The sequence below is a fragment of the Polyodon spathula genome, chromosome 3 (assembly GCF_017654505.1).
Source record: "Polyodon spathula isolate WHYD16114869_AA chromosome 3, ASM1765450v1, whole genome shotgun sequence".
NCBI lineage: Eukaryota > Metazoa > Chordata > Actinopteri > Acipenseriformes > Polyodontidae > Polyodon > Polyodon spathula.
In genome coordinates this window covers 51,902,879-51,926,800 of record NC_054536.1, presented here as the reverse complement: position 1 = coordinate 51,926,800, position 23,922 = coordinate 51,902,879, and the positions used below count along the sequence as shown (strand labels likewise).

General features: G+C 39.3%; 1 protein-coding gene across 5 annotated transcripts in view; it reads left to right on the top strand.

Annotated features, from left to right (window-relative positions):
- LOC121313160 (M-protein, striated muscle-like) overlaps window positions 1-23,922 on the top strand; it is a 53,319-nt gene that overhangs the window by 5,721 nt on the left and 23,676 nt on the right. For all 5 annotated transcript variants that reach the window (XM_041245394.1, XM_041245395.1, XM_041245393.1 and 2 more), the window contains exons 3-17: window positions 2,912-3,052; window positions 3,927-4,140; window positions 5,124-5,281; window positions 6,862-6,954; window positions 8,841-8,929; window positions 9,699-9,755; window positions 10,736-10,900; window positions 11,482-11,643; window positions 15,145-15,286; window positions 16,906-17,105; window positions 17,714-17,770; window positions 18,097-18,221; window positions 22,561-22,744; window positions 23,330-23,504; window positions 23,782-23,903. In XM_041245394.1, the coding sequence (XP_041101328.1) occupies window positions 2,912-3,052; window positions 3,927-4,140; window positions 5,124-5,281; window positions 6,862-6,954; window positions 8,841-8,929; window positions 9,699-9,755; window positions 10,736-10,900; window positions 11,482-11,643; window positions 15,145-15,286; window positions 16,906-17,105; window positions 17,714-17,770; window positions 18,097-18,221; window positions 22,561-22,744; window positions 23,330-23,504; window positions 23,782-23,903 (2,084 nt within the window). The remainder of the gene's footprint in view (window positions 1-2,911; window positions 3,053-3,926; window positions 4,141-5,123; window positions 5,282-6,861; window positions 6,955-8,840; window positions 8,930-9,698; window positions 9,756-10,735; window positions 10,901-11,481; window positions 11,644-15,144; window positions 15,287-16,905; window positions 17,106-17,713; window positions 17,771-18,096; window positions 18,222-22,560; window positions 22,745-23,329; window positions 23,505-23,781; window positions 23,904-23,922) is intronic.

Below are 23,922 nucleotides of genomic sequence, written 5' to 3'. Positions count from 1 at the left end.
AAAAAAAATAAGAGATTCCCAATTAGGGCACTTAAAGTAATTGTAGCTAACAAAAGTATTTTATATAATACCCATTTAGCACTTCCATTAGCTTTATAGGTCTGAAATGTGCAGTTAATATAAAAAGAAAGGCATGTTACAGCAAATGTGTATTTTTATTTTAAAACAGGCTTCTGGTGCTACACTAAGTTCATAGATAGTTTGTCTTGCCTTTGTCTATTTCACCCCAGGAGTGTCTTCTTGGTCAAAGCATGTCAGTGAATACAGAAACAGCCGACTGGTTATTGACAGGGAAATAGAGAAGATGAAATGACCCAGCAAGTGCACAGCTTGCAAACGGATATTCTACTGACGTACCAGAGATCATGTTTTAAAATAAAAATATATTGTTGCAATAACAACTACAAAAAAAAAAAAGAGTTTCTTTCAAAAAAGCACATTTGAGATTGATATAAATAATGGATGTACTTGGTGGAGAAAATGTGTTAGCTAAAATTACTTTAAGAAACCCTCACCCTCCACAAGTAAGACTCCACCTTGGCAGACTTGTGATGTTCTACCGCACGAAATTTTTGATGAGTGCCAAGAGATCACATGAGTAAATCTTACTCTCAAGCAGTTCAACAAAAGGGCAAGAGTGTTGCAGGTCAAATACCTTCATTCCCAGTAGCTGGCTGGTATCCAGTGGGTTGATAGCAGCAGGGCTGGCGTCAGGGGGGCACGAGAGATGCGACTGCACCCAAGCCCATTCTCTGCTGGGGCCTATACCAAAGCTATTCTAGAATATCTTTGCCATACCAATTTTTTAATTATTTTTTTTCGAAGTCCATTATCAAAAAATAAAAAAAAAACTCTTTTCCTGGTGGATCAAAAATAAACCGTGGCAAAGTTGTACTGTCAGTCAAAACACACATTATCAAATCAGAGCTACGTAAGCCGGACTGAGCATTAAACTTTATAATAGATCAGCGTCGATTAAAAAACAATAGACTGTTTCATTTACAGGAGAGAGGGGGGTCAGATGGGGTTGCATTTCTTTCACAGCTGCTGTTTATAGAAAATATAACAAACAGTTTACTAAAAAGGTATATAATAACACATACTGAAAAAAAAAAAACCTGCATAGGCCTATCATATCACACTCCAATTTCCCATAATAGACTTGCCTGGTTTAAAAAAAAAAAAAAAAAAAAAGAACCGCTCGGAAGTAAGCTAACTTTTTCCCAGCTGTGGTAATAAGTACATAACATGGTATGTCGAGTATGTCGTCAAAACACAAGTCGGGTTGTTCAAAGTGAAACCAGCAGAAAAGACGGCTAGAAATTTCTCAAAAAGAAGCAAAAAATGCTTCAAAAAATAAATAAATAAATTTAAATTAAAAAAATTTATTAAATGATTTAAAAGTTGACCGACAACAGCAGATGGAAGTATAGCACGGCAGCGGAACTACCAACCTCCTCGCACGAAAAATAAACAATAGTTGAGCCAGAGGAAAGACGTGAATCAAAGACATCGGATTTTGTTATTTTTGGAAATGTACAACAACAGCAAATACACGGTACAATCATATATTGTAAACTAGGTACCTATTCAGACACCTTTTATGTGATTTTTATGATCCAGCTACAGTCTGATTTTTGTACCAAAGAGCTAAGAGCTGAAATTATGAAACATAAACCTATGCAACTAAATACACTGACGTTGAATTCCAAAAAAATCACACATGATTTGTACTCATTTTTGGAACAAAACTTAAATTACATTCATTTTAGGTTACTTTTGGGGGGGGATCAGTCTACTTTACCCACTTGCGCTAGGACCCAGTGGATCCTAGTACTGGCCCTGGGTAGCAACAGTGTTGTTCCATTTTATATGAAGAAAATGATGTACTGAGAATTATAGAGCTACATTTTAAGCTTTCAAATTGTTATAGCCATTATTAAAAAAAAGGTAATGGGTAGATCATTGACTAATCCTCTCAATCCTTGGTCACCTTTTCACTGGGGAAAAAATAGTTCAAGTTGAGTTAAAATTGTTTGTGTACAATATTTGTTGGAAGCCAACTTCAATAACTGAGGTCTACCTCCAGCTTTGAAAGTTTTAAAAATGTAATGAGTCAAATCTTTGTCAGGTTTATTGTTTTCTAGTCAGAGGTGAGAATCTTGATGACTTACATTTGCATGATTCTGAACACGTTGGTTGGACTAATGAAGGATTTGTCTTCTGAAGTGATTTCTCAAATGTTATGAAACGTATGCAGTTTCTGGGGTTATCAACTTTTGTGTAGTACTGACACCTGTAACTAGTTTTTTATATACTTGACTGGGAATACATATGTCATTGACATACATTAATTCTTTCAAATCCAGGGTATTTAGTTTGTTGCTTAGATGGCAAATAGTCACCTAACCTAGTAAATGGGAACTGTTTTTTTTTTTTTTTAAAGAAAGTAAACACAACTATGATTCCAGTATTTGCCGTTGCCGTTGAAATTATTCAGTTAGCATTGCTTGGTGATCAAAATAATTCCCTCCAAATAATGACTGAATTTACATAAAGAATGACTTACATGTGGAAATATTGGATGTTGGTAAATTACAGTAATATTATGTAATGACCATTGTACAAAAACATGATACATGTAAGCAATCTTTAACATTAGTGTAACATTCAACTGCAAATGTGTATCATCCAGTAGACGGCTGATGGAACCAATGACAGTCTGAGTTTAATATTGGAAAGAGATGAGACTGAGTTTTTGTCTCATGGCATTTTTGTAAACTCTTTAGTGTAGTTTACTCTACAGTAATTCTAGAAAAATCCAGAACATTGGATTGCAGTAAGGTGAAGTGTAGCAAACAAGCAAGCTACTGCCAGCAGTTATCCCTGGGCCATGTTGCTTTCATTGCAGATCAAGAGCTGCCCTCTATTCAGATGAGATGCTGGTGGAGAGCTCCTCCAACCTGAGCCCACGACCCAAGAGACCAAAACAGACCTACGCTGCTCTGGATCATGAGATCATCGGCTATGTGGTGCCAGTGTTCAGAGGCCGGTATGTAATCTGTGGCGTGGGATATCTGAGCATTTTAGAGCTGCTCTGTGGTAATAGCTGAAGTGGGCTTTGAGGACTATATATCAATGACATCATAATTGGCTTGGGAAGTGTTACTAATGGTTTACAGGCTTTAACTTTTAAGAGAGTTTTTTTTTTTAAGAAGAAGACATGTATGTCACTGTATTCCATGGTTAAGGGGGGCATGTGTGATCTATAAATCACGTGCCTGATCCAGCCATTATACACTGTTCATTAATCCATAGAAGCTATATAAGCACAACTTAAATTAGCCACTTATTATGTGTTTATGCCCTTAGTAAAACACACACTTGTTGTAGCCCTTCTCTGCCCTATTCTGATTTGTTTCAGGCAAGGTCGTTTTATTTTTATTTTTTTTTATTTTTAAAGAAATATCAAAATGGTAAAAATGGAGGATGTCCCTCACATTTATATTGATCTGCTTTTTCATGATTCTGAAGGCAGTATTTTTCTAAAAAGAGTGCAAGTTGATTGATATTAAACATAAATAAACCCAATCCCATGCACATATTTCCACGTTAGGGTCAATAACGGAGATCAGCTGGCCAGCTGCAGTAATGCAGATTTTAATCTAATAGCTCATTTGTCTTCTCAATAGAGGAACCCGAGGGTCAGTAACCCCACCAGTAATTATACAAGGTTTTATTAATACAGCCCCAAATGTTTAAATATTTTTAAATGCATGCTGGGAAAAAAAAAAAATCCAATAAGTTTTTTGGAAAACATCACCCTTCATAATATGTCCATTATTACATTATGCCTGTCTGGTGAGCACTTATTTTCTTATGCAGAAACTAGCTGTTTAATTACCTGAATGCATTTTTCTCTTCAGTCGAGAATATGTTAGTGGAATAACAGATACAGAAGAGGAGAGGTTCAAGGAGACGGCAGGATACCTGGCTAGAAGGAACCTTTTCGCTTCCAGTGAAGGTGTCATGGCTATCAGCAGATCCACGGAGGACACTGTACGGGAAGAGATGTTTGAGAAGAAGTCTAGAACGACTGCTATGCGAGAGTCAGCCGAGCGCATTAACTTAAACAAGAAGGTAAGGGGATTGAACAGTAAGGACACATTTACTACCATAAATGACTTTTGAATGAGCACATCTGTGCAGTGCAAGGTGGGCAACTGTGGTCATGGAGGGACATTCTGCTCGAAGTTTAACAGGTAGAATGAAATAATTAGCTGCTAGGATCTGGTGTGAGTTTTAATTGGTCCAATTAAACAGTTAGTGACATGACTTGAACAAAGTCGTGGTCTGCATAGGCCAGAGCCATCCGTCCCTGGTGCAGTGTAACGCCATGGGAGGTTTGTGGTGTGGTGCAATCGTGCACGTCTTAACCACATGAACAGCTGTAGAGCCTGTATCTTCGACTCATCTACTGTACATGGGTCAGAGTTTACACTGGCAGTATATCATGATACACTGCCTGTTACATTAAATAGTCTACAGAATTGAAGTCTAGGAAAGAGAAAGCTACAGTTGTGTTCCATACAAGACCACATAGTCTTACTTTAACATCAAGACTGTAATAGTGAATAGTAAAGAGCCAGCTTTGCCAGCACCATTAAAATGTAATTGTCTAGATTGAAAATGGCTGATGCTTACAAAAATTCTCAGCCAACCCAGTAGCTTCTTAATATGATTTAGTTATGTTTTATAACAATGCATTACTATGTGTTATTATTATAAATATCTAATATTTAAATCATAAAACAAACAAAAAAAATGATTAGCGTTCCATAATATTGTTATGGCCTCCGTTATAGAATCCAATAAAGTTAATGAGTACGGTTCTATCCCAGCAACTCCCACCTAAGGAAACCTAATGATTATCAGGTATTACCTGAAATGCAAATCAAATCATGACTCTCAATTGATTAAAACTGTGGGGTCTTCATACTGCGACCACTAAAATCATCATAAAAAAGGGAGTTATTCTTTTTTTTTATTGATTTGAATAGTATTAAAATCTGCCATTGTTTAGATGGCTTATATAGACCCTGATATGTTGACTTACTTTTCAGATCCACGAGACTGTGGAATTTCATACAAAGCTGAATGAGGACAGTCTATTGCATGCTCCTGAGTTTGTCATTAAGCCCCGGTCCCACACTGTCTGGGAGAAACAGAACGTCAAACTGCACTGCACCGTCTCTGGCTGGCCTGAGCCCCGCGTAACCTGGTGAGCGCACAGGCCCCGAACACTAGACTGTTTTGAACTAACCGCCAAAGTGGACTGCATAGTTGGTGAAGCTTCCTGTACTGAAAGAGGACCAATTGGACTGGTTTATTTAAAAGTGATCAAAAGTGTGTCATAGTTATTTAGTTATTAGTGTTTTTTTTAACATTAACAGTTTACTCATTATGGTTAAAATCTCATTTTGGCCCAGTATCATTTTACATCTGTAGAACGTTAATCTTGTGGGCTATTGTCATTGCAACCTATGAAAAGAGTAAATCCAGCCAGAAAGGTATTCCAAAGATTTTGTGTATGCTTGCACCCCTGTATGTTTCCATTCTAATGGAGGAGTTATTTAAATCCTGATAGTCTGACAGGGATGACCTTGTCATTAGGGAACATGCTGTCTGACTTTACCATCTGACTCTGCCTGACTGGAATGCGGCTTGGCAGAAATAACAAATGTTTCTAAGAGGAATATCTCTTCACACCTGTCTGTAAACGGCGGCTCTGTCTTGAAGCTAGGTACTCTGGGTAAAATTTAAATTGTGGCCTCAACTTGTCATGTGGGTGGGAAGTTTTCAGAAGTGTTTGAGAATGTATAAACTCCAAACCTTCTATATAAATAGTTGATTACAAATATTTAACGTATTTATAACTAGCTGTTCAAGTTTTGTGAAATAGGACTCATTAATTCAGAATCAGTGAGAAGCTCCAAATGATATTTTCATATTTTTTTACTGTCCATTTTTAAGATGTTTGCATTCTGAGTGGTCTTTTTGCTCTTTGTAAGGTGTTAAAGTGTCTTGACCTGAGTAAGTAGCAGTAATATCTAGTGAACAGCCAACTTTCCATTTACATTGCTGACAAGTAGGGATGTGCAGATACTCACAAGTTGTTAGGTGTTATTTAAAATTATGTAAAAACAATTTCACAACACAAAACAAATCTTTCCCTTGTTTGCCATTCTCTACATATGTATTGACCACCAATCACTAACAATCTGACAGTGTGATTTAATACAGAACCTGTCATACCGAAACAACTAAAACCATTCATATTTTGAATTAATCCTTGTGATTTCACTTCCTGATTTTTCACTTTGCTCGTTTCCATAGAAATGCATCATCCCTGCAGTACATTTTGGGATTGTAGTCCTGGACAAGATTTAATCTCTGATTTGATCTCTGATTAAATCTGACAAATTTATACCTCTCTCAGTATACGAGACCAGTAGATAATTTAGTCAGAGTAATTAGGTGATCAGTGGCTGTCAATGAGAACAGAATAGCATCTTCTGAAAAGTGCAATAATTACCACTCAGAATGACTGATGAAAAGGTTAGGGGGCTATACTTTAAAATGTATTTTGAAGCTGCTTACTCTTATATTAACCATGTACACTTTTGATTTTATCTAGGTCTTTAAGCCCCTCAGAGCTTTCCCCAGGCTCTTTAAACCTTGGCCTACGCTTCTACTTTCCAATTCCTTATTCATCCCTCTAACATTCTTGAAATGATCTGCACAACTGTTCTGTCTTATTTCTCCTTTTCTCTGTCTCATTGCTTTTTGTCACGCTCTCAGGTACAAAAACAATGTCCCTATTGATATCCATGCTTACCCTGGCAAGTATAAAATAGAGAGCCGGTACGGCGTGCATTCACTGGAGATCAACAGGTACAGAGGCAGTGTTTTCTTTTGATTAGTACAGTGGTTTATTATTCATGCTGTAAAAAATGCAATTATTATCTATGGTTTGCTGCATCCTACCTTTTGTGATTTAATGCAATGTCCTTTAAAACATCACATGTGCCGGTTTATTGATCTCCTAGAGTTTTGCTCCCAGTTGGTGCATGAATTGAGACTAAATTAGGTATAGGGAGAGGTTAACAGCAATGCTGCAGCACCCTGATAGAAAAAGTTGTTGAGGTACTATTGTAATACCGGTATATTACCTAAAGAAATACAAAGCAAGACCACTAGTAATGGCAACACAATAGATTTGGAAGATATGTTGCGGAGTTGCTCTTAGAAAGTAGCACACTGGCACAAATACAGTACTAATAGTAATCATCATTTTTTGTACCATTAGTATGTCAAAATACAAAAGTATATGTTAGAATATGTGCTATTGAATCATTTGAAATGAAGTGAGGTCATGCACTAAAGGTAAATACTTTGCAATACAAAGACAAACAGCATCGAGCAAGCTAAACAGGCTTTTTAAAGGAGTTCTAATTTTAGCGTGGTGACAAATGCTTGGGCCCCAGCTCTACTGTATTTACAATGACATGATGACGGTAAACAGGACAGCTGTCCCTGATTGTTCACTTGACCAAAGTGTTATGTGATCCAAGCTGTTTTTCTTCTGGTGATTACAGGTTGTCTAAATATATCACAGAGCTCTGCAAAATGAATCCACTTAAGATAAATGAAAAATGCCAGCATTTTGTGCTCTATTTTTGACATTATTATGGAATGCCAATATTTTGATCCTGTGCTAAAGATGTGGTACTGTATCTGTATGGTACTGTAGATCACAAAAACCTAACCCATTTGGACTGTTGTCTTTGTGTGGCAGTCTATATATTCTATTAAAATATATATTTTTTATTTTTTTATTCAGTGTTCAGTAAAGCTAAATGTATCAGTGGAATCAAGACATAAACTATACAAATGTTACAACCATTAATTAATGAGTTGCTGTTGCTGGTAAAGGATTATTTGTGTCTCTACATGAATATACACCCCACCAGCTGTTTATCAAGTTTAAACAACAGGGACAAAGGCTTCCATAAAATTGTAGCAGCACAGTAAACTAACCAACCAACCCGTGAATGACACTTGCAACTAAGATTTGGACTCAGTACACTTCTGACTGGAATGAGCAAAGTCTGTCTGACTTATTCACTGCTTATTCGCTGCTTTTCCGCAGTTTTCAGTGTTTTTTCCTCTGCATGGAAACCTTTTAATTGAGGCCAATAGTGCCATTCAGGTATAGGTTATTTAATAACATATCTATTAAAATCCATGTCACAAAAAAAAAAAAACAATCATGAATAATGAGTATAAATGTATAGAGCTGATGCAGCTACAGTATGGGGGAGTCTGATGCAATGTATGATGCAGGTGGTATGGAAATGGATAGTAGCCTACATATATCCCCCCAGAAAATCAATGTATTATTCAATGGCGGTGTATATATTGTATATATGCTTGTTTGCACCTTATTTTTTTCTCTTTCATTCCATGCATCAGAGGGGTTAAAAGCATGGGGAGTCCCTGTGGGAATGGACCTAGTTTTATACATGTACCTCCTTTGTCAGCTAGCCTGTCTCAAGGGTAGATCATTGTACATCTGTGTATATACACCTGTAGTACATCTGTCCATTGGTCTGCCAGTCATTAATGGTATTAAAACTTTGCAAACTTGTGACTATTTATGCACTGAAGCTTTGAAAATCTGTATTAGTTTAAAGTGTTTCCAGCATCTGTTTAATGTCCTAAACCATAAAGGGAAAACTTCAAAAAGATGATTTTCTCCTAATGTTTTCTTGTTTCAGATGTAACTTTGAAGACACAGCGCAGTATCGTGCTTCTGCCATGAACGTCAAAGGGGAACTCTCTGCCCTTTCCTCAGTTGTGGTGAAAAGTAGGTTTGCAATATATTCAGTTTACGTATTTACATTCCTGTGGAAAACTTGAGTATCTGTGTATTTGTGGGCTTTGTTTTCCCTCTACATAGAGTTGCAACATTTTATATAATTTGGCAAACTGCTGAATGACTGAACCACAGAAATGGATGATTAGAAGACAGCAAAAAATAGTGATTTTCACAAACAGCTCAAGATGTATGGCAGCAGCTCAGTGTCCCTTTATTGGTAATTTCCTAGTAGGAACATTGTACCCTAAGGACTATGCACTGGATTAGGAGATGCCATCTAATGTATGTGCATATTTTCTGTTCAGTTGTGTTATTTCATGGTGCGTATGTGATCATAGCAAGTTTATTTATTTATTCAGCTCATTAAATGCAAATTTATGATGCAGATTTATAAAGCGGTCATTCTAGTCTGTAAATATTTTTTTTATTTGAAAGGAGAACAGCACCTAAACATTTTATAAATCTAGGATCAAAGAACTTGATCATATAATTAAACCTATTGCTCTCAGGTTGTTAGTATTGTAATATTAATATCTCCTTTCAAATAAAATGGGAGAAAATAGGGCTTGTGATTCATGTCAGACATGTGAGACCATGTTAACCTTTACAAACATGAATTAATTCTGACTAGTCATCTACTGTATAATGTTTCTACCTCTTCATCCACTGTAACTTTTGCAATTTGCTGCTATTACTTTGCATAGTAAATCTAAAAGTATATATATATTTTTAACATAAATGTGTTTCCTCTTTATAGGGTACAAAGGGGAGATTGATTCTTCTTCTGTTAGCACTGTTTCAGTGCCTTTATCATGTAAGTAAAGTGTTTGTTTACTTACATGAGTCATACCTCACAGTATTGTTGTCTGTCAAGTCATCCCTGCCTCAATAACAAAAAGCAAAATATACAATTTCTAATATTTTAACGAATAAACAATTTTCATTTAAAGTGTTCCTTCATGACAAAAATATTGGCACCCCTGCTTTAGTATTTCGTGTATCATTCTTTTGCTTTTATTACACTGTTCAGAGGTTTATATTCATTCTTAACCAGTATGAAACATCTTGTTGGTGAAATGTGAGCCCGTTCTGTCTTGTATATTTTCTTCAGCACAGACAGAATGAATATACAATGCTTCGATTTTCAGATCAGTCGAAAGCATTTTTATCAATTGCAAAGGCCATTCCAGAATTATGATCTTCTTTGTCTTCAGAATTCCAGTTGACTTAGCTGTATGCTTTGGGTCGTTGTCGTGTTGGAAGATAAACTGTTTGCCAGTCGGCCTGCAACAGATGGTATCAATGCACTTTGTAGAATGTTTTGATACATTTATGTGATCTTCAAATCACATAAATGTCTCCAGTCACTGAACTGCTAAAAAAAAATCTGTGTCACAATCAAACCACCTCCATGCTTTAATGCAATTCTTAAACTCATTGTCAACACTTCCATAATATATATATATATATATATATATATATATATATATATATATATATATATATATATATATATAAAAAGACTTCATGTAATGTTACACTCCGTTGTCATTTTCACATGAAACGATGAATGTGACAATGTGAGGCAACAGTAAAAGTGTACTTTGAAGCTACTTACACTGTAAAAGTTTCCATGGGAGTTTAAGAACCTCTGTACTAGTGATTTTAATATTTAATATATTCTGGAATATACCTTAGTGTTACATAAGTACATGTTCGGGAATACTAAAAAAATTAAAATGTTACGTCTTTGTCATCTCATCTTACCTTTTTCTAAAATAATCTTTTTTTCAGATGGCCTTTCAGCCACTGATTATGGCACAAAGTTTGATATCCACATTGTTGAGAAATTTGCTGTGTCATTTGGTAGAGAGGGGGAGACTATGAGCTTGGGCTGCACAGTGATTGTCTACCCCAATATGAAACGCATACAGCCGGAGATCCAGTGGTACAGAGATGGTAGGTGGAAAAATGTTAACACCTAAATGCACTGTGTTTATCCATACTGATGTACCAGTTAGATCGTCCCATTCCTCTTTAACATGAGCATATTTATTAAACTCATTATAAAAGGTATGTGCTTTATTTTTCTACACTTTATGAACTTTAATATCATGTTCACTAGTTTCCTGGTATCTGCAGTTGCATTCCACTGCAGTTCAGGGTGTGGTTGTAGTCTTCCAACAGCATATAGCAGAGTTCTGCTGTTGCTACTGTAGACATTCTTTATAGAACTTGTAGAGACTTTTGTATGTATGCTCGTCACACTTCGGAATTCTAGAGAACTGCTCATCTTATTATGATAAATCTTGTTTAACAACATTATATACCACACATTATGGCAAATCTGTGAGGATATGATGGAACTTGCCCACTTTATGTCACGCATACATTTTCAAATTCTACATGTGGTGGATGTGGTTCATGGTTATCGACTTTCACAAAGCTCTAATTTTGTATTTACAGCTGTGGCAGGGGGTTATAATATCAACATACCAGCTGGAGCTTGCTCATGCAAACAAATCTCATTTTGTCCCCAGGTGTTCTTCTTCAGCCTTCCAAATGGATGCAGATGCACTGGAGTGGGGAACGCGCCACACTGACCCTTACCCACCTCAACAAGGAGGACGAGGGCCTCTACACCATGCGTGTGGTCACCAAATCAGGCTATGAAGCCTACAGCGCTTATGTATTTGTTAGAGGTAAGATGGCACAGAACTGCCATTTTGAAAAAGACATTTTGGAAGCCAAGGCTGATTAATTTCCTAAGACCCTAAGTTAATGTAACTTCAGAGACTGGTCCCCATTTATCAAAGCAGGGTGACATTGCTAGGATAGAATCTGATACTTCTGTCCTTAAATTAAACTTAACTTAATAATATAAGTCTTAATGTAGTAATTGTAAGGATAGGTTAGTGTAGTCGAATATACAAAGAAAAAAAAAATTGAATAGCATATTACATATTAATGTACACCAAAAAGCCTTATAGATAAGCTAAAGGTGACCATAGAGCTCCATGTTCAGACGTGTCTCAAGTACCATTCGTACATTTAAGAGAAGCAGGACTATGCTTGGCAGAATGCATTGGGTTGTGAGTTAGAAAGCCTGAACTGTCCCAAACTGTCCTGCTGAACACAGAGCTTACATAAACTTACAGGTCACCTTACATAAGCTGCAAGTGTTAAAAGTCAGATGCTGTTATTTGCATAGTAAATGTAAGGACCCTAATTAATTATGCAATGCTTATTATAGAAAAATTCTAGTCAACGTATTCTGTTTGAAATTATTGCAAATTTTATTGCCTTGTTTTTAGCTAACGTTAACAGATCCACGCTTAAGTTCCCTTGTAATGACTGCACACTGCCGCTTCTGTGCTGTTGGTAGGCAGTCGTGAACCACTACCAGTAGCATGGGACCGGTGAACTTTAAGTGTGTAAACTGAAATGAAAGAAATGTATATAGCAAGTGCTAAAAGAAGAAAGCTAAACATAGGTAACAGAAATTAGAAAGCTAATTTAACTTTATGGTGGACATAAAGACATACTAAATGCTAAGCAGAACAACGCAATGACTTATAAGAAAAAGCAAGATACTTGGAAAGGAGTTATTTAATGCTGGACTGCAGTTCAATGTAAAACATATACTGTTGACTTTCTGTGAATGGACAGAGTAATGGCAACATTTGCACTATTAAAAGTACAGCCAGGTATGTACCTTGTTTTGAGTTATTAACAGGTTATTGAATAAACAAAGTAACTTGACAGATTAATATGAGGTCAGTACTTAATGGCTAGTTGTAATTGGTACTAATGGTAAACTATTGTCGTGTTAGAATGTATTTTCTATTATATTGGCCAGGTTACTGTCGTGTATTTAACTTGTTTTCCACAAACTATAACTTAAGTATGACACATACACGTCAGTAACTGTAACTATGGTCTTTACTACACAACTGTGTGGTTCACATTAACAAGGCATATTTAGTGTCAATGTGCCACCAACCACACATGTTAACTGGGGAGCCTTGCACTTCAAAGCAGTGCCTAGCTAATGGGACAGGGTACATATGCTACAGTTACAATATTTGCACTGTTCAGATTATTTTATTATGTGTTAGAATTAAACAGATGTAGAATATTTAGGTTGCTATATGATAAGTGTTATTTTATTCTAAATATAGCAAAAAGGTTTATTTGGTACACTGGTTTGTACTGCGCAGCATTATGCTACTGTAGCTTTAATTTGGAAGAGATAAGCACTGTGACATTGCTGTTCAACTGCATCTTTGTACAAGTTTTATTGAACTCTGTATTTTAATTCAGTAAACAAAAGGCAAAACCTGTTCCTAAGGAAATAAATAGTATTGAACAAAGAAATCTCATCTTGGACATTGTTTTTACTCTTTGTAATTTTACTGGCTTACAATATTATGCTGGCCTAAGCCGTTGAGATTTTTTGTTCTCAGATATGACCCATCGCTGTAGAAAATGAAACACACTAAATAAAACACATAGGATAGGATATTGCATATTCTCTGACAGGCACACATAGCTAGGAAAGGTCTCCTACACAAAGAGTAAGGACAGTTACGTTGTTATGGTACGACAGGGTTCTTCGATGTGCTAAAATTTCACAATAGCGTCATTATGATTTTACAATTATAAAGCAGCATTTATCATTGTTACTAAAATGCAAATTAGGCACTTACACTCTTGATAATGACTTTCATTTGTGTGTCCTCTTTTAAAAATAGAAAGTTCAGGTGAGCAGCCCTGTGTGCGAGGTAAGAGGTAATAATAACTATTGATCCCATCTGTATTTATTTTGCAGAAGAATATTGTAATGATAAGTAGGAACAGTTGCTAAAAATGTGATTGCTTTAATGTTACTGAAAGAGGACGTTGAAGATATTTGTTCAGAGGGAGGAATTAGCCCTTTGCTTTTTTTTTGCTCCAGGAAGGACTGTTTGAATTTGGATGGTCCGTTGCCACTACCAGCAAGATGTAACGATGTACAGTATTTGTTTCTTCATGGTTTGCTTACCAGTAGCTTCCGATGAATAGTCCTGCTACTTTGCTTAGCTTCAACATCATTGAACTAAGGTCATTTATACCCATTGGCTGCAGCGAGTAGGTGATTTTGTGGGAGGCGTGTGAAATTTTCAATGGGTGGAACATATGATTGACCAATCAGAGACCAGTATCTGCCTGCTGTTTTAAAGACAGTTTTATCCTTATTTCACAGGTACTGTTTCTTTAAGAGTCACCTTTACTATCTGATTTCATTGGGATGAGTCATGAATCTATTTCTGTCACAGTTGCTGAAGGCAGCTTAAGTTTGTAATACTAACCTAAAGACCAGTGGGGTTCTTGGCTTATTGAACATGCTGAGAACCGTGTCACTTTGCACAATTCAGCAGAACCATGGAACATACTTAATTGGAACGGGATTACTTTGTACAATGAACCAATTGAAGCACAATTTATTTTAAATTTTTCAAGTTGGTTTAGTTTTTAAGAACTATAAGACATAAAATAATTTGCATTTAAATTTTGCACATTAATGGTACTTTTTTCTTTTTTGTGCTTATTTTCACATTACAGGTTACCCAGCTGTTTTTTATTTATTTATTTTTTTATATATATATATGTAGTTAATTGCCTGTAAGGCTGACAGTAAAAACTGAAAAATATTACTACAGGAAAACTGTTTAGTAGAATCACTATATCATCAGATCAACAGCATATTGTGTAAAAATTGTCTTCCCTTTGCGTTCGCCCAATATAAGATCTACCACTTTATGGGATCAGAATTAGGGAATGCAAACATGATTTAATGTATGAGATTTTATACTGGAGTAAACCTTCTAATCCATGTTGCTGAGTTAACAAGCACAGTCTAACCTGGCCGAGCTCAGTTCATTTATGAGCCCTGTTAATCAAGAAGTGTATTTTCACTGACCTGTGCCACTGTCCCTAAATACTGAGCAGTAACTTTAGGGATTTCTTCTGAATGTTATGGCCTCATAGCGTTCTGCTGAATTTAAAATTTACGCACACACAAGCACAAGCATACACATCTAAAAATAATCCCAGTCCAAAATTCTGAAAATCCTTTGGATGTGTGGAATATTTTATAGATCCAGCATCCAGGGCCAGCATGCTGCTCTATTAATGCAGCGCTGGCTTTGCTTGTGTTTCAGATGCTGAAGCCGAGGTTGCTGGGGCTCCTGCTGCTCCCCTGGATGTGGATTGCCTGGATGCCAACAAAGATTATGTCATTGTCACCTGGAAGCAGCCTGCTGTAAATGGAGGCAGCCCCATCCTGGGATACTTTGTGGACAGGTCAATATGGAGTTAATTTGTTCAGTGCTTTCAGAATGCTTGGCTTTTTTAATGACAGTAAAATCCTATAGGTATGCAAATATTTTACTATTGCAAACATTCTCTGAAATTTTCTTCTGAGGGACAGGAAAGCAGAGGAATGTTTTTGTGGTAGTTAAAAGTAAAGACCTTTGTCTCCAATCTAGGGAATAAATCACCCCTGGGGGAAAACACCAGAGAAAATAATATTGATTTTAAGTCCACGTTAACACATATATTTTATTTTTTTAAAAAAGGCATATGTACAAAAGAAACACAACATTCAGGTCTAATTTGGATTTAATCAAATATTTTAAACATAGATATCAAACAAAATCACAGAAAATATATACAAAAAAAAAAACAGATCAAAGAATCAAGTTTTCAGTATGAAACATGACACACTGTCAAAATGAAAACATTAGTATCGGGTATGTCCTCCCTGAGCATTAATACAGTCCTGGCAGCATTGACGCATAGATCTGATCAGATTCTGGATAGGCTGCAGTGGGATGTTCTCCCGCTCTTCCTGTGCAGCTGCAGCCAGCTGGTCGTGGTTATCTCCTGTGGATGGCACTGGTGATTTGGTCTCACAGATGTTGTATTGGACTCAGGTCAGGAGAAAAAGCTGGTCACGGCAAGATCTCGACATTCCTTTCTTGAAGTCATGCAATTGTAATCCTAGCATTGTGTGGTTTTGCACTGGTCCTTCTGGAAAATCGACACTTTGGATTGGTTTTGCAGGAAAGGAAAAACTGTTGCCTCAAGGATTTTGTCAATGTGTCACAGAGCAGTAAGGTGGCTCTCAATCTGCACCAAAGGCATTCTTCTGTTAAAGGAGATTCCTCCCCCCACATCATCACACTTCCACCACCCCACTGGTTGACTTGAACATTGCAAGTCAGCATAACAGTCCTGGGCTGGTGTGGTGACCCTCTGCCTTCTAGGATGTGGCCTATCCCTCACAGAGCCAGTTTCCTGGCTTCTCTGGACAAGTCTGCTGATTGTTGAAGCAGAACATCTCATTCTCCAGGCAACTTCTCTCACAGACAGGTTGCCTTTAATCATACCAATAGCGATCTTCATTACTGAAGCAGGGCATGGCTGTATCTTTCACTGTTATTGCATTAATTAAATAAATGTCTTTTCAAATGGCTATTTATAGAGACTCTTAATTAACTTGTTTTGGTAATTTTAACTCAACTCAAATACCAAACACTGAGCACCTGGCGTTTTTATGAAATTACATGACTTGTGCACAGTATGTTGTTATCCCAAGGAACAATACTACTCAAACAATCAACAAACCTATCTGCTTACTATTTAAAATGTAAATAACATTATGTGCCCAATGAGCTAGTGATGTAAAACTTAGACTGTTGCGTTTTCATTATGCATCAGTATATTTTCTAATATGTTCAAATACTGTATATTTTACAATATGTTGACATACTGTGTTTTTTCATATACTATATTTGGTTATCCATAATTTACTGCACTACAGAGTCCATATACTGTAATATGTTTTCATTGTATTACAATATATCTAGCTTCTGTGTGGGAAGAGAGTAGCAGCATTAAACTCCTTCTGATTTCGGCAGGTGTGAGGTGGGCACCACTCACTGGAGCCAGTGCAATGACACCCCAGTCAAGTTTGCTCGTTTCCCTGTCACCGGCCTGGTGGAGGGCCGCTCCTATATCTTCCGTGTCCGGGCTGTAAATAAAAACGGCATAAGCAGACCATCCAGAGTATCCAATCCCATTGCTGCAATGGACCCTGCTGACAAGGAGAGAATGAAAGGTGAACACATTTACTTTGCCATCTGTTATGGGGACTCAGCACCTGACAAGGGGGGAAATAAGTGATTCTAGATGTGGCACAGGTGGCAGTATGGCTGGCTCACAGCTCCCAGTACACTAGTTTTGAGTATAATTTACTTTGCTTTTTGTATACTTTTGCTCAATGGATACAATTAGGAATAACTAAAAGCAAAGAAGCTACCCACTCCTTTCTAATAAATTAATTATAAGAATATACTATTGTATAATACAAATAAAAAATATACAATACTAACTGGCTTATAAAATACATTATTTCTCAGTACTTTTATTCCGTTGATCATTTCCATCTGACTGTTACTTGTATTGAAGCTTTCTCTATGGTACCTGAAACACATTGATTGTCTTACAAGTTATATTGCACTGCTGCTGTCTATTTTAAAATATGATCTATGGCTTGAAACTCTCAATCATATAAAACCAGGTTTCAACTTTCTGCCTTTTCAGGTTTAGCCTGAACATTTGTGTAATGGATTAAGATGTTTGTTTAGTTGTATGCAGATTATAACAATATGCTACCTTAAACCCATCTGTCCATCACAAGAGCCTCCTAAATTGTTTATTTCTTAGGTCATCCGTCTGCCCCATGGACAGGGCAAATTATTGTAACCGAGGAGGAGCCTGCAGGTAACATTCATTCATTTTTTTGTTATTTTTGTAGTTATTTTTATTTCATTGGTCTGTAAAACCAGCTGTATAAAGCTAGTAAGAAAGTTGTTCTTGACTAGCTGTATAATGTTAAATGATTTTTTTCCACTGCACTTTTCTTTTGTCTTTGCTTCAAAGTAGGCAACCAGATAAGTTTTCCAGATGCCCATACGCAGCCTGATTTTCCACTATCTCCCTGCACCATTCTTTCAGCGTGTACTGAATGAGATTGATGTCCTCTGTACCTCATTGTATTTCTGTTTTATTTAACAAAACGAGCCATGTTGTTATTTGTGCCTGTACAGAGGGAGTGGTGCCTGGGAAACCCTGTCAATTGGCAGTTACTGAAGCCACCAAGAGCTATGTTGTCCTGAGCTGGAAACCCCCTGGCCAGAGAGGCCATGAGGGCATTATGTACTACGTGGAAAAGGTGAGCTGCAGTGACTGGAAACAACATAGAGTATCTCACATCGGATACAATTAGGAAGAACTATAAGCAAAGAAGCTACCCACTCCTTTCTAATAAATTACATACATACATTGTAAGTATAACACAAATTATACAATACTAACTGGCTTATAAAAGACATTATTTACTCAGTACTTTTATTCCATTGATCATTTACATCTGACTATTACTTGTATTGGCGCTTGTTTGCTTCTGGTTTCGACTACAGTGTAATAATCTATTAAAGGCTGAGAAGAATAAACTGATAGTGGTCAATGCGGGTCAATGCGTTATTGCACCGGAGTCTCTCCCCCTTCCAGGCTAGCCGACTTCCCTTGAACACTAGGAAAAACTGTCAGCCCGTCCAAGGAACTCTGTTCTCGCTGCTTAGCACCCTCACAGGTTGGGAGGGAGATTTACAACCAAGAATCATTGTATTTCTGTCACAAGTACTTATAAAGTGCATGTTAGTGTATGGGTAAATGCTCTGAAAGTTATGAATAACATAATTTATGAATAACACTATGTAACTTCTAACGTTTGCAAACTTTAAAGCCGGATCTCCGCAAAGCTCTGCCCTTTTTAAATTGGCAGGGATGGGGTTAACTTCCCCTACCTGCCTGGGTTTATTATGTTCAGGTGGCTGGGGTTGATTAGTTGATTAGGTTAATTAACGATCAATCAGCGCCCAGCCACCTGATATAAAAGGAGGCCTCTGCTTCTCATTTGGGGAGAGGGAGCTGAGGAAGCAGGTTGGTGTTTGTTTTGTGGTTTTTGAATTTTCTAAATCCAGTGAAGGCATTGCCCAGCCTGGAAACTTTATTTTTGTGAGTTTTATTTTTGCTTTATTTGTGTTTGAGTATCTGTTATTTTGCCCTTGTGCACTTTATTTTTGTTTATTTATAATAAAATAGTTATTTTTTTTGAACTGCAGTCTGTCTCTGGGCCTCTATCCACTCGCCAGCCTGCCACATTTGGTGTCAGAAGTGGGATAGTGCCACCTAGAGGCTCAGAGCAGTATTTTTTTTTTTTTTTTTTTTTTTTGAGAAAAAAAAAAAAAAATGGGAAAGAGCAGACAGTGGCAAAGGCAGGACAAGCAGCAGCTGAAGAAATGTAAGCTGCTGCAGCCACCGCTGGAGGACCCGGCCAGCCTCTTCCCCTGGTGTTCCTGACCATCGTTGGCGGTCCTGCCCAGACGTGCCACCGGCAAAAGGACGGCCACAACAGGATGCCCCTACAACCAGGCCCAGGAAGAGGTGCAGTGTTCACCCCGGGCATCAGGGGCCACCCCACTACCTCCAGCACCACCACCTTCACCCGTCCCAGAGAGATCTGGGACTGGTTGATGCACCCTGAGGCAGAGAACGATCTCCCAATAGTTATCAACACGAGTGGCGTCCCGAGAGGGGAGAGGTGGGAACAAGAACACCACCACCCGGCCTCCTTCCCAGAGGTTGCCCTCATGGTGGATTACCTGGCGGTAGACATGGGAGATCTGCCGGTCACTCCAATAAAGAGAGGTGAGCCGCCTTCCCGAGAGCCAGTCAGGGCCGTCGCTCCAGAGCCAGAGAGGGGTGAGGAGCCGCCGTCGCTCCCAGAGCCAGAGAGGGAGGAGGAGCTGCCGTCGCTCCCAGAGCCAGAGAGGGAGTGAGGAGCTGCCGCGCTCCCAGAGCCTCCCAGCCCAGAGCCAGAGAGGGGAGGGCCATCGCTCCCAGAGCCAGAGCCGTCGCTCCCAGAGCCACCAGAGAGGAGGGAGGAGGACCTGCTGTCGCTCCCAGAGCCAGAGAGGAGTGAGGAGCCGCCGTCGCTCCCAGAGCCAGAGAGGGAGGAGGAGCTGCCGTCGCTCCCAGAGCCAGAGAGGGAGGAGGAGCTGCCGTCGCTCCCAGAGCCAGAGAGGGAGTGAGCCGCCGCCGCTCTGCCGTCGCTCCCAGAGCCAGAGAGGGAGGAGGATCTGCTGTCGCTCCCAGAGCCAGAGAGGGAGTGAGGAGCTGCCGTCGCCTCCCAGAGCCAGAGAGGGAGGAGGATCTGCCGTCGCTCCCAGAGCCAGAGAGGGAGGAGGATCTGCCGTTGCTCCCAGAGCCAGAGAGGGAGGAGGGCCGCCGTCACTCCCAGAGCCAGAGAGGGAGGAGGGCTGCCGTCGCTCCCAGAGCCAGAGAGGGAGTTCCGCCGCTGCCTCCGCCACCAGAGGGAGGAGGGGAGCCCGTCGCTCCCCCAGAGAGGGAGGAGGAGCCGCCGTCGCTCCCAGAGCCAGAGAGGGAGGCCGGGCCGCCTCCGCCGCCTCCGCCACCAGAGGGAGCCGGGCCGCCGTCGCCGCCTCCGCCACCAGAGGGAGCCGGGCCGCCGTCGCCGCCTCCGCCACCAGAGGCCGGGCCGCCGTCGCCGCCTCCGCCACCAGAGGGAGCCGGGCCGCCGTCGCCGCCTCCGCCACCAGAGGGAGCCGGGCCGCCGTCGCCGCCTCCGCCACCAGGGGGAGCCGGGCCGCCGCCTCCGCCACCAGAGGGAGCCGGGCCGCCGCCGCCGCCGCCTCCGCCACCAGAGGGAGCCGGGCCGCCGTCGCCGCCTCCGCCACCAGAGGGAGCCGGGCCGCCGTACCTCCGCCACCAGAGGGAGCCGGGCCGCCGTCGCCGTGCTACCTTGGAGATTCGGGGCCCCCTCAACCAAAGAAAAGTCAACCCCGCCCACCACCACCCACCATAACAGCCCACCCAAGGGACATAATGAGGGGGGTGGGGAGGGTGGGGGGAATACGAGGTGTGTGGCAGAGCAAAGCTCTGCCTTTTTAAATTGGCAGGGATGGGGTTAAATTTCCCCTACCTGCCTGGGTTTTATTATGTTCAGGTGGCTGGGGTTGATTAGTTGATTAGGTTGATTAACGATCAATCAGCGCCCAGCCACCTGATATAAAAGGAGGCCTCTGCTTCTCATTTGGGGAGAGGGAGCTGAGGAAGCAGGTTGGTGTTTGTTTTGTGGTTTTTGAATTTTCTAAATCCAGTGAAGGCATTGCCCAGCCTGGAAACTTTATTTTTGTGAGTTTTATTTTTGCTTTATTTGTGTTTGAGTATCTGTTATTTTGCCCTTGTGCACTTTATTTTTGTTTATTTATAATAAAATAGTTATTTTTTTGAACTGCAGTCTGTCTCTGGGCCTCTATCCACTCGCCAGCCTGCCACACACATATATGCATGTTCACACTGTACCTTGCCATCATTATTATCGTCTGCAGTACAAAAGTCAATGTAACAATACGAGACATTGGAGATGACTAGGGTCCAACTTCAGCATTTACATCCAGATTTATTTTGGGAGAAAGTCCTAACAATTTGTAGCTAAACGCATGCCAAAAAATTAAAAAATGTCATTAGTCTTCTAGTATCCCACAAACCACTGCATAACAAAGGGTTATGATCTAAAGACATTTCTTTGACATTTCTGACCACCTAGGAAACTGGATCAATGCGCTCAGCAATGTGCTTAAATTCAGTCTTTTTTGTTTTTGTTAATTCTAGGAATGGGCAGTATATTTCACTGCTAAATACTTTTATCCATTGCAATGCAAGTATAGTAAAGTGTAATATTTTATACAAGTCTTACATTGTTTTGTTGTATTATGTATTTTATTTACAGCTAACTTACCACTGTGTACAAATTCTACACTGTGAAATATATTTCAGTCGGTGCATTTTAATTGAGCATATCTTATCTAATTGTTAAATACTGCAAACCACGTCTTCCTAGTGTTACTACTATAATGCACAGGGCATTAGTTGTAAATAATATTATCAGCAAAAATAACAAATATTTGTTTATTCATGTCATTGGTTGAAAAAAATTCTCATATGGATTCATTGATTAAATAACGTGTTCCACTACCAGCGCTCTCAGTTTACAGGAAGTCTGTTTCAATATTCTTAAAGTGTTAATGAGTCTTTGCCCACTTTCATCTTGGCTGTGCTCTGCAACATACACGCGGGCACAGAACCATGCATGTGACATTTGCATGCCCTCCCATGTTTGTTGTGCGTTCACAGGACACGCACCAAATTTTAAAAACAAGCCAAAGATACCACACTTTGATGCATTCTGCACACTCTCTTTATTTTCCTCAATATAAATGATTGCACGTTATGCCGTGAAAACTACAGTGTGCACTGGCTAATTAGGCTCCTTGTAAAATCCAAAGTGGATGAAAATGCTATGCAGTAGGATTGCTATTTCTATTCTTGCTTTAATACCTAATAGCTAAATTAATTGCTCTGTGGTTACTAAAATATATATTGCAATAACTATAATTATTTATTACTTTATTTTTTGCTTTTCGCAGTGTGTCGCAGGCACAGATAGCTGGCAGAGAGTGAACACAGAGATCCCAGTGAAGTCTCCCCGCTTTGCTCTCTTTGACCTGGCAGAGGGCAAGTCCTACTGCTTCCGTGTGCGGTGCTGCAACTCCGCCGGAGTGGGAGAACCGTCTGAGCCAACCGAGGCTACCGTCGTGGGAGACAAACTAGGTAAGAGTGCTGAGCACAAAATAATGTTTCACTGACTCAGTTCATTATTAAAATAAACAAGAAGAGCAAAACTAACCCAGCCTCATCCTAACCTTTAATTAAACAAACAATGCAGTGTTGAACATTAAGACACAGCACTTTAAGAGACTGTGCCATTCCAAGTCAAGACCTTGCAATTACTTAACTGAACACCTTGGATACATTTAACAATTAAAGACCTGGTTTGAGCTAGGCAGTGTGCTGCTTAATTAAGTAATTCATGGATTGAAAGAGCAACACATAAGTACCACTGGGCTTGACCAGCCAGCTAGTTAAGAAAAAAAAATATGTTCCAAAAATATGTGCCTTTTATTCCAAAGTATCATTAGCACACTTTGTATTTAATAAATAACTCAGGAATTGAAGGTACCCAGGTATTCTTGATTGTTTTTTCTACTTTTGTAACAATAAAGGGTGTGTTTGTCTTTTCATTAAATGGATAATTACATGTTGCAGTAAAAGGTCTATATTTATGTCCCAAAAAGCAAACACGCAAGCGTATTTTTTCATATTGTTTTTTTTTTTTTTTTAACCATTTCTGTACAGATATCCCCAAGCCACCTGGCCATGTTTTGCCAACTAGGAACACTGATACGTGTGTGGTCCTGACCTGGGGGGAATCCAAAGATGCAAAGGAGCTGGTTGGGTACTACATTGAAGCTACCATTGTGGGCTCGGGAGTCTGGGAGCCCTGCAACAACAAGCCAGTAAAGGGCACCAGGTACTGCAGACTATATCTGTGTATTTGATTTTGTAAATGTTGTGCAAATGAGATATACATAGTTATAACAGACAAATAGAACTAAGAGGTTTTTTTAAATTGACTGCTTCCATGAAGCATCCATAATATCACATACATGTGTTGAATTGCTGGTGAGCTACTTAATACCCTCTAGTGGCGATGACATATAATAACAGTAGCAGCTCCTCTACACAGCACTTGCTGGCTGAAATACACATAGGTATGAGGTAATGTTTTATTTTGCTTTTGTGCACAGGTTTTTCTGCCATGGACTTTCAACTGGTCAGACGTACGTCTTCAGAGTCAGTGCTGTGAACGCCGCGGGGCTTAGTGAATTTTCACAGGAATCTGAGGCTATTGAGGTCAAGGCAGCAATTGGTAAGCAAGCAGCCATATA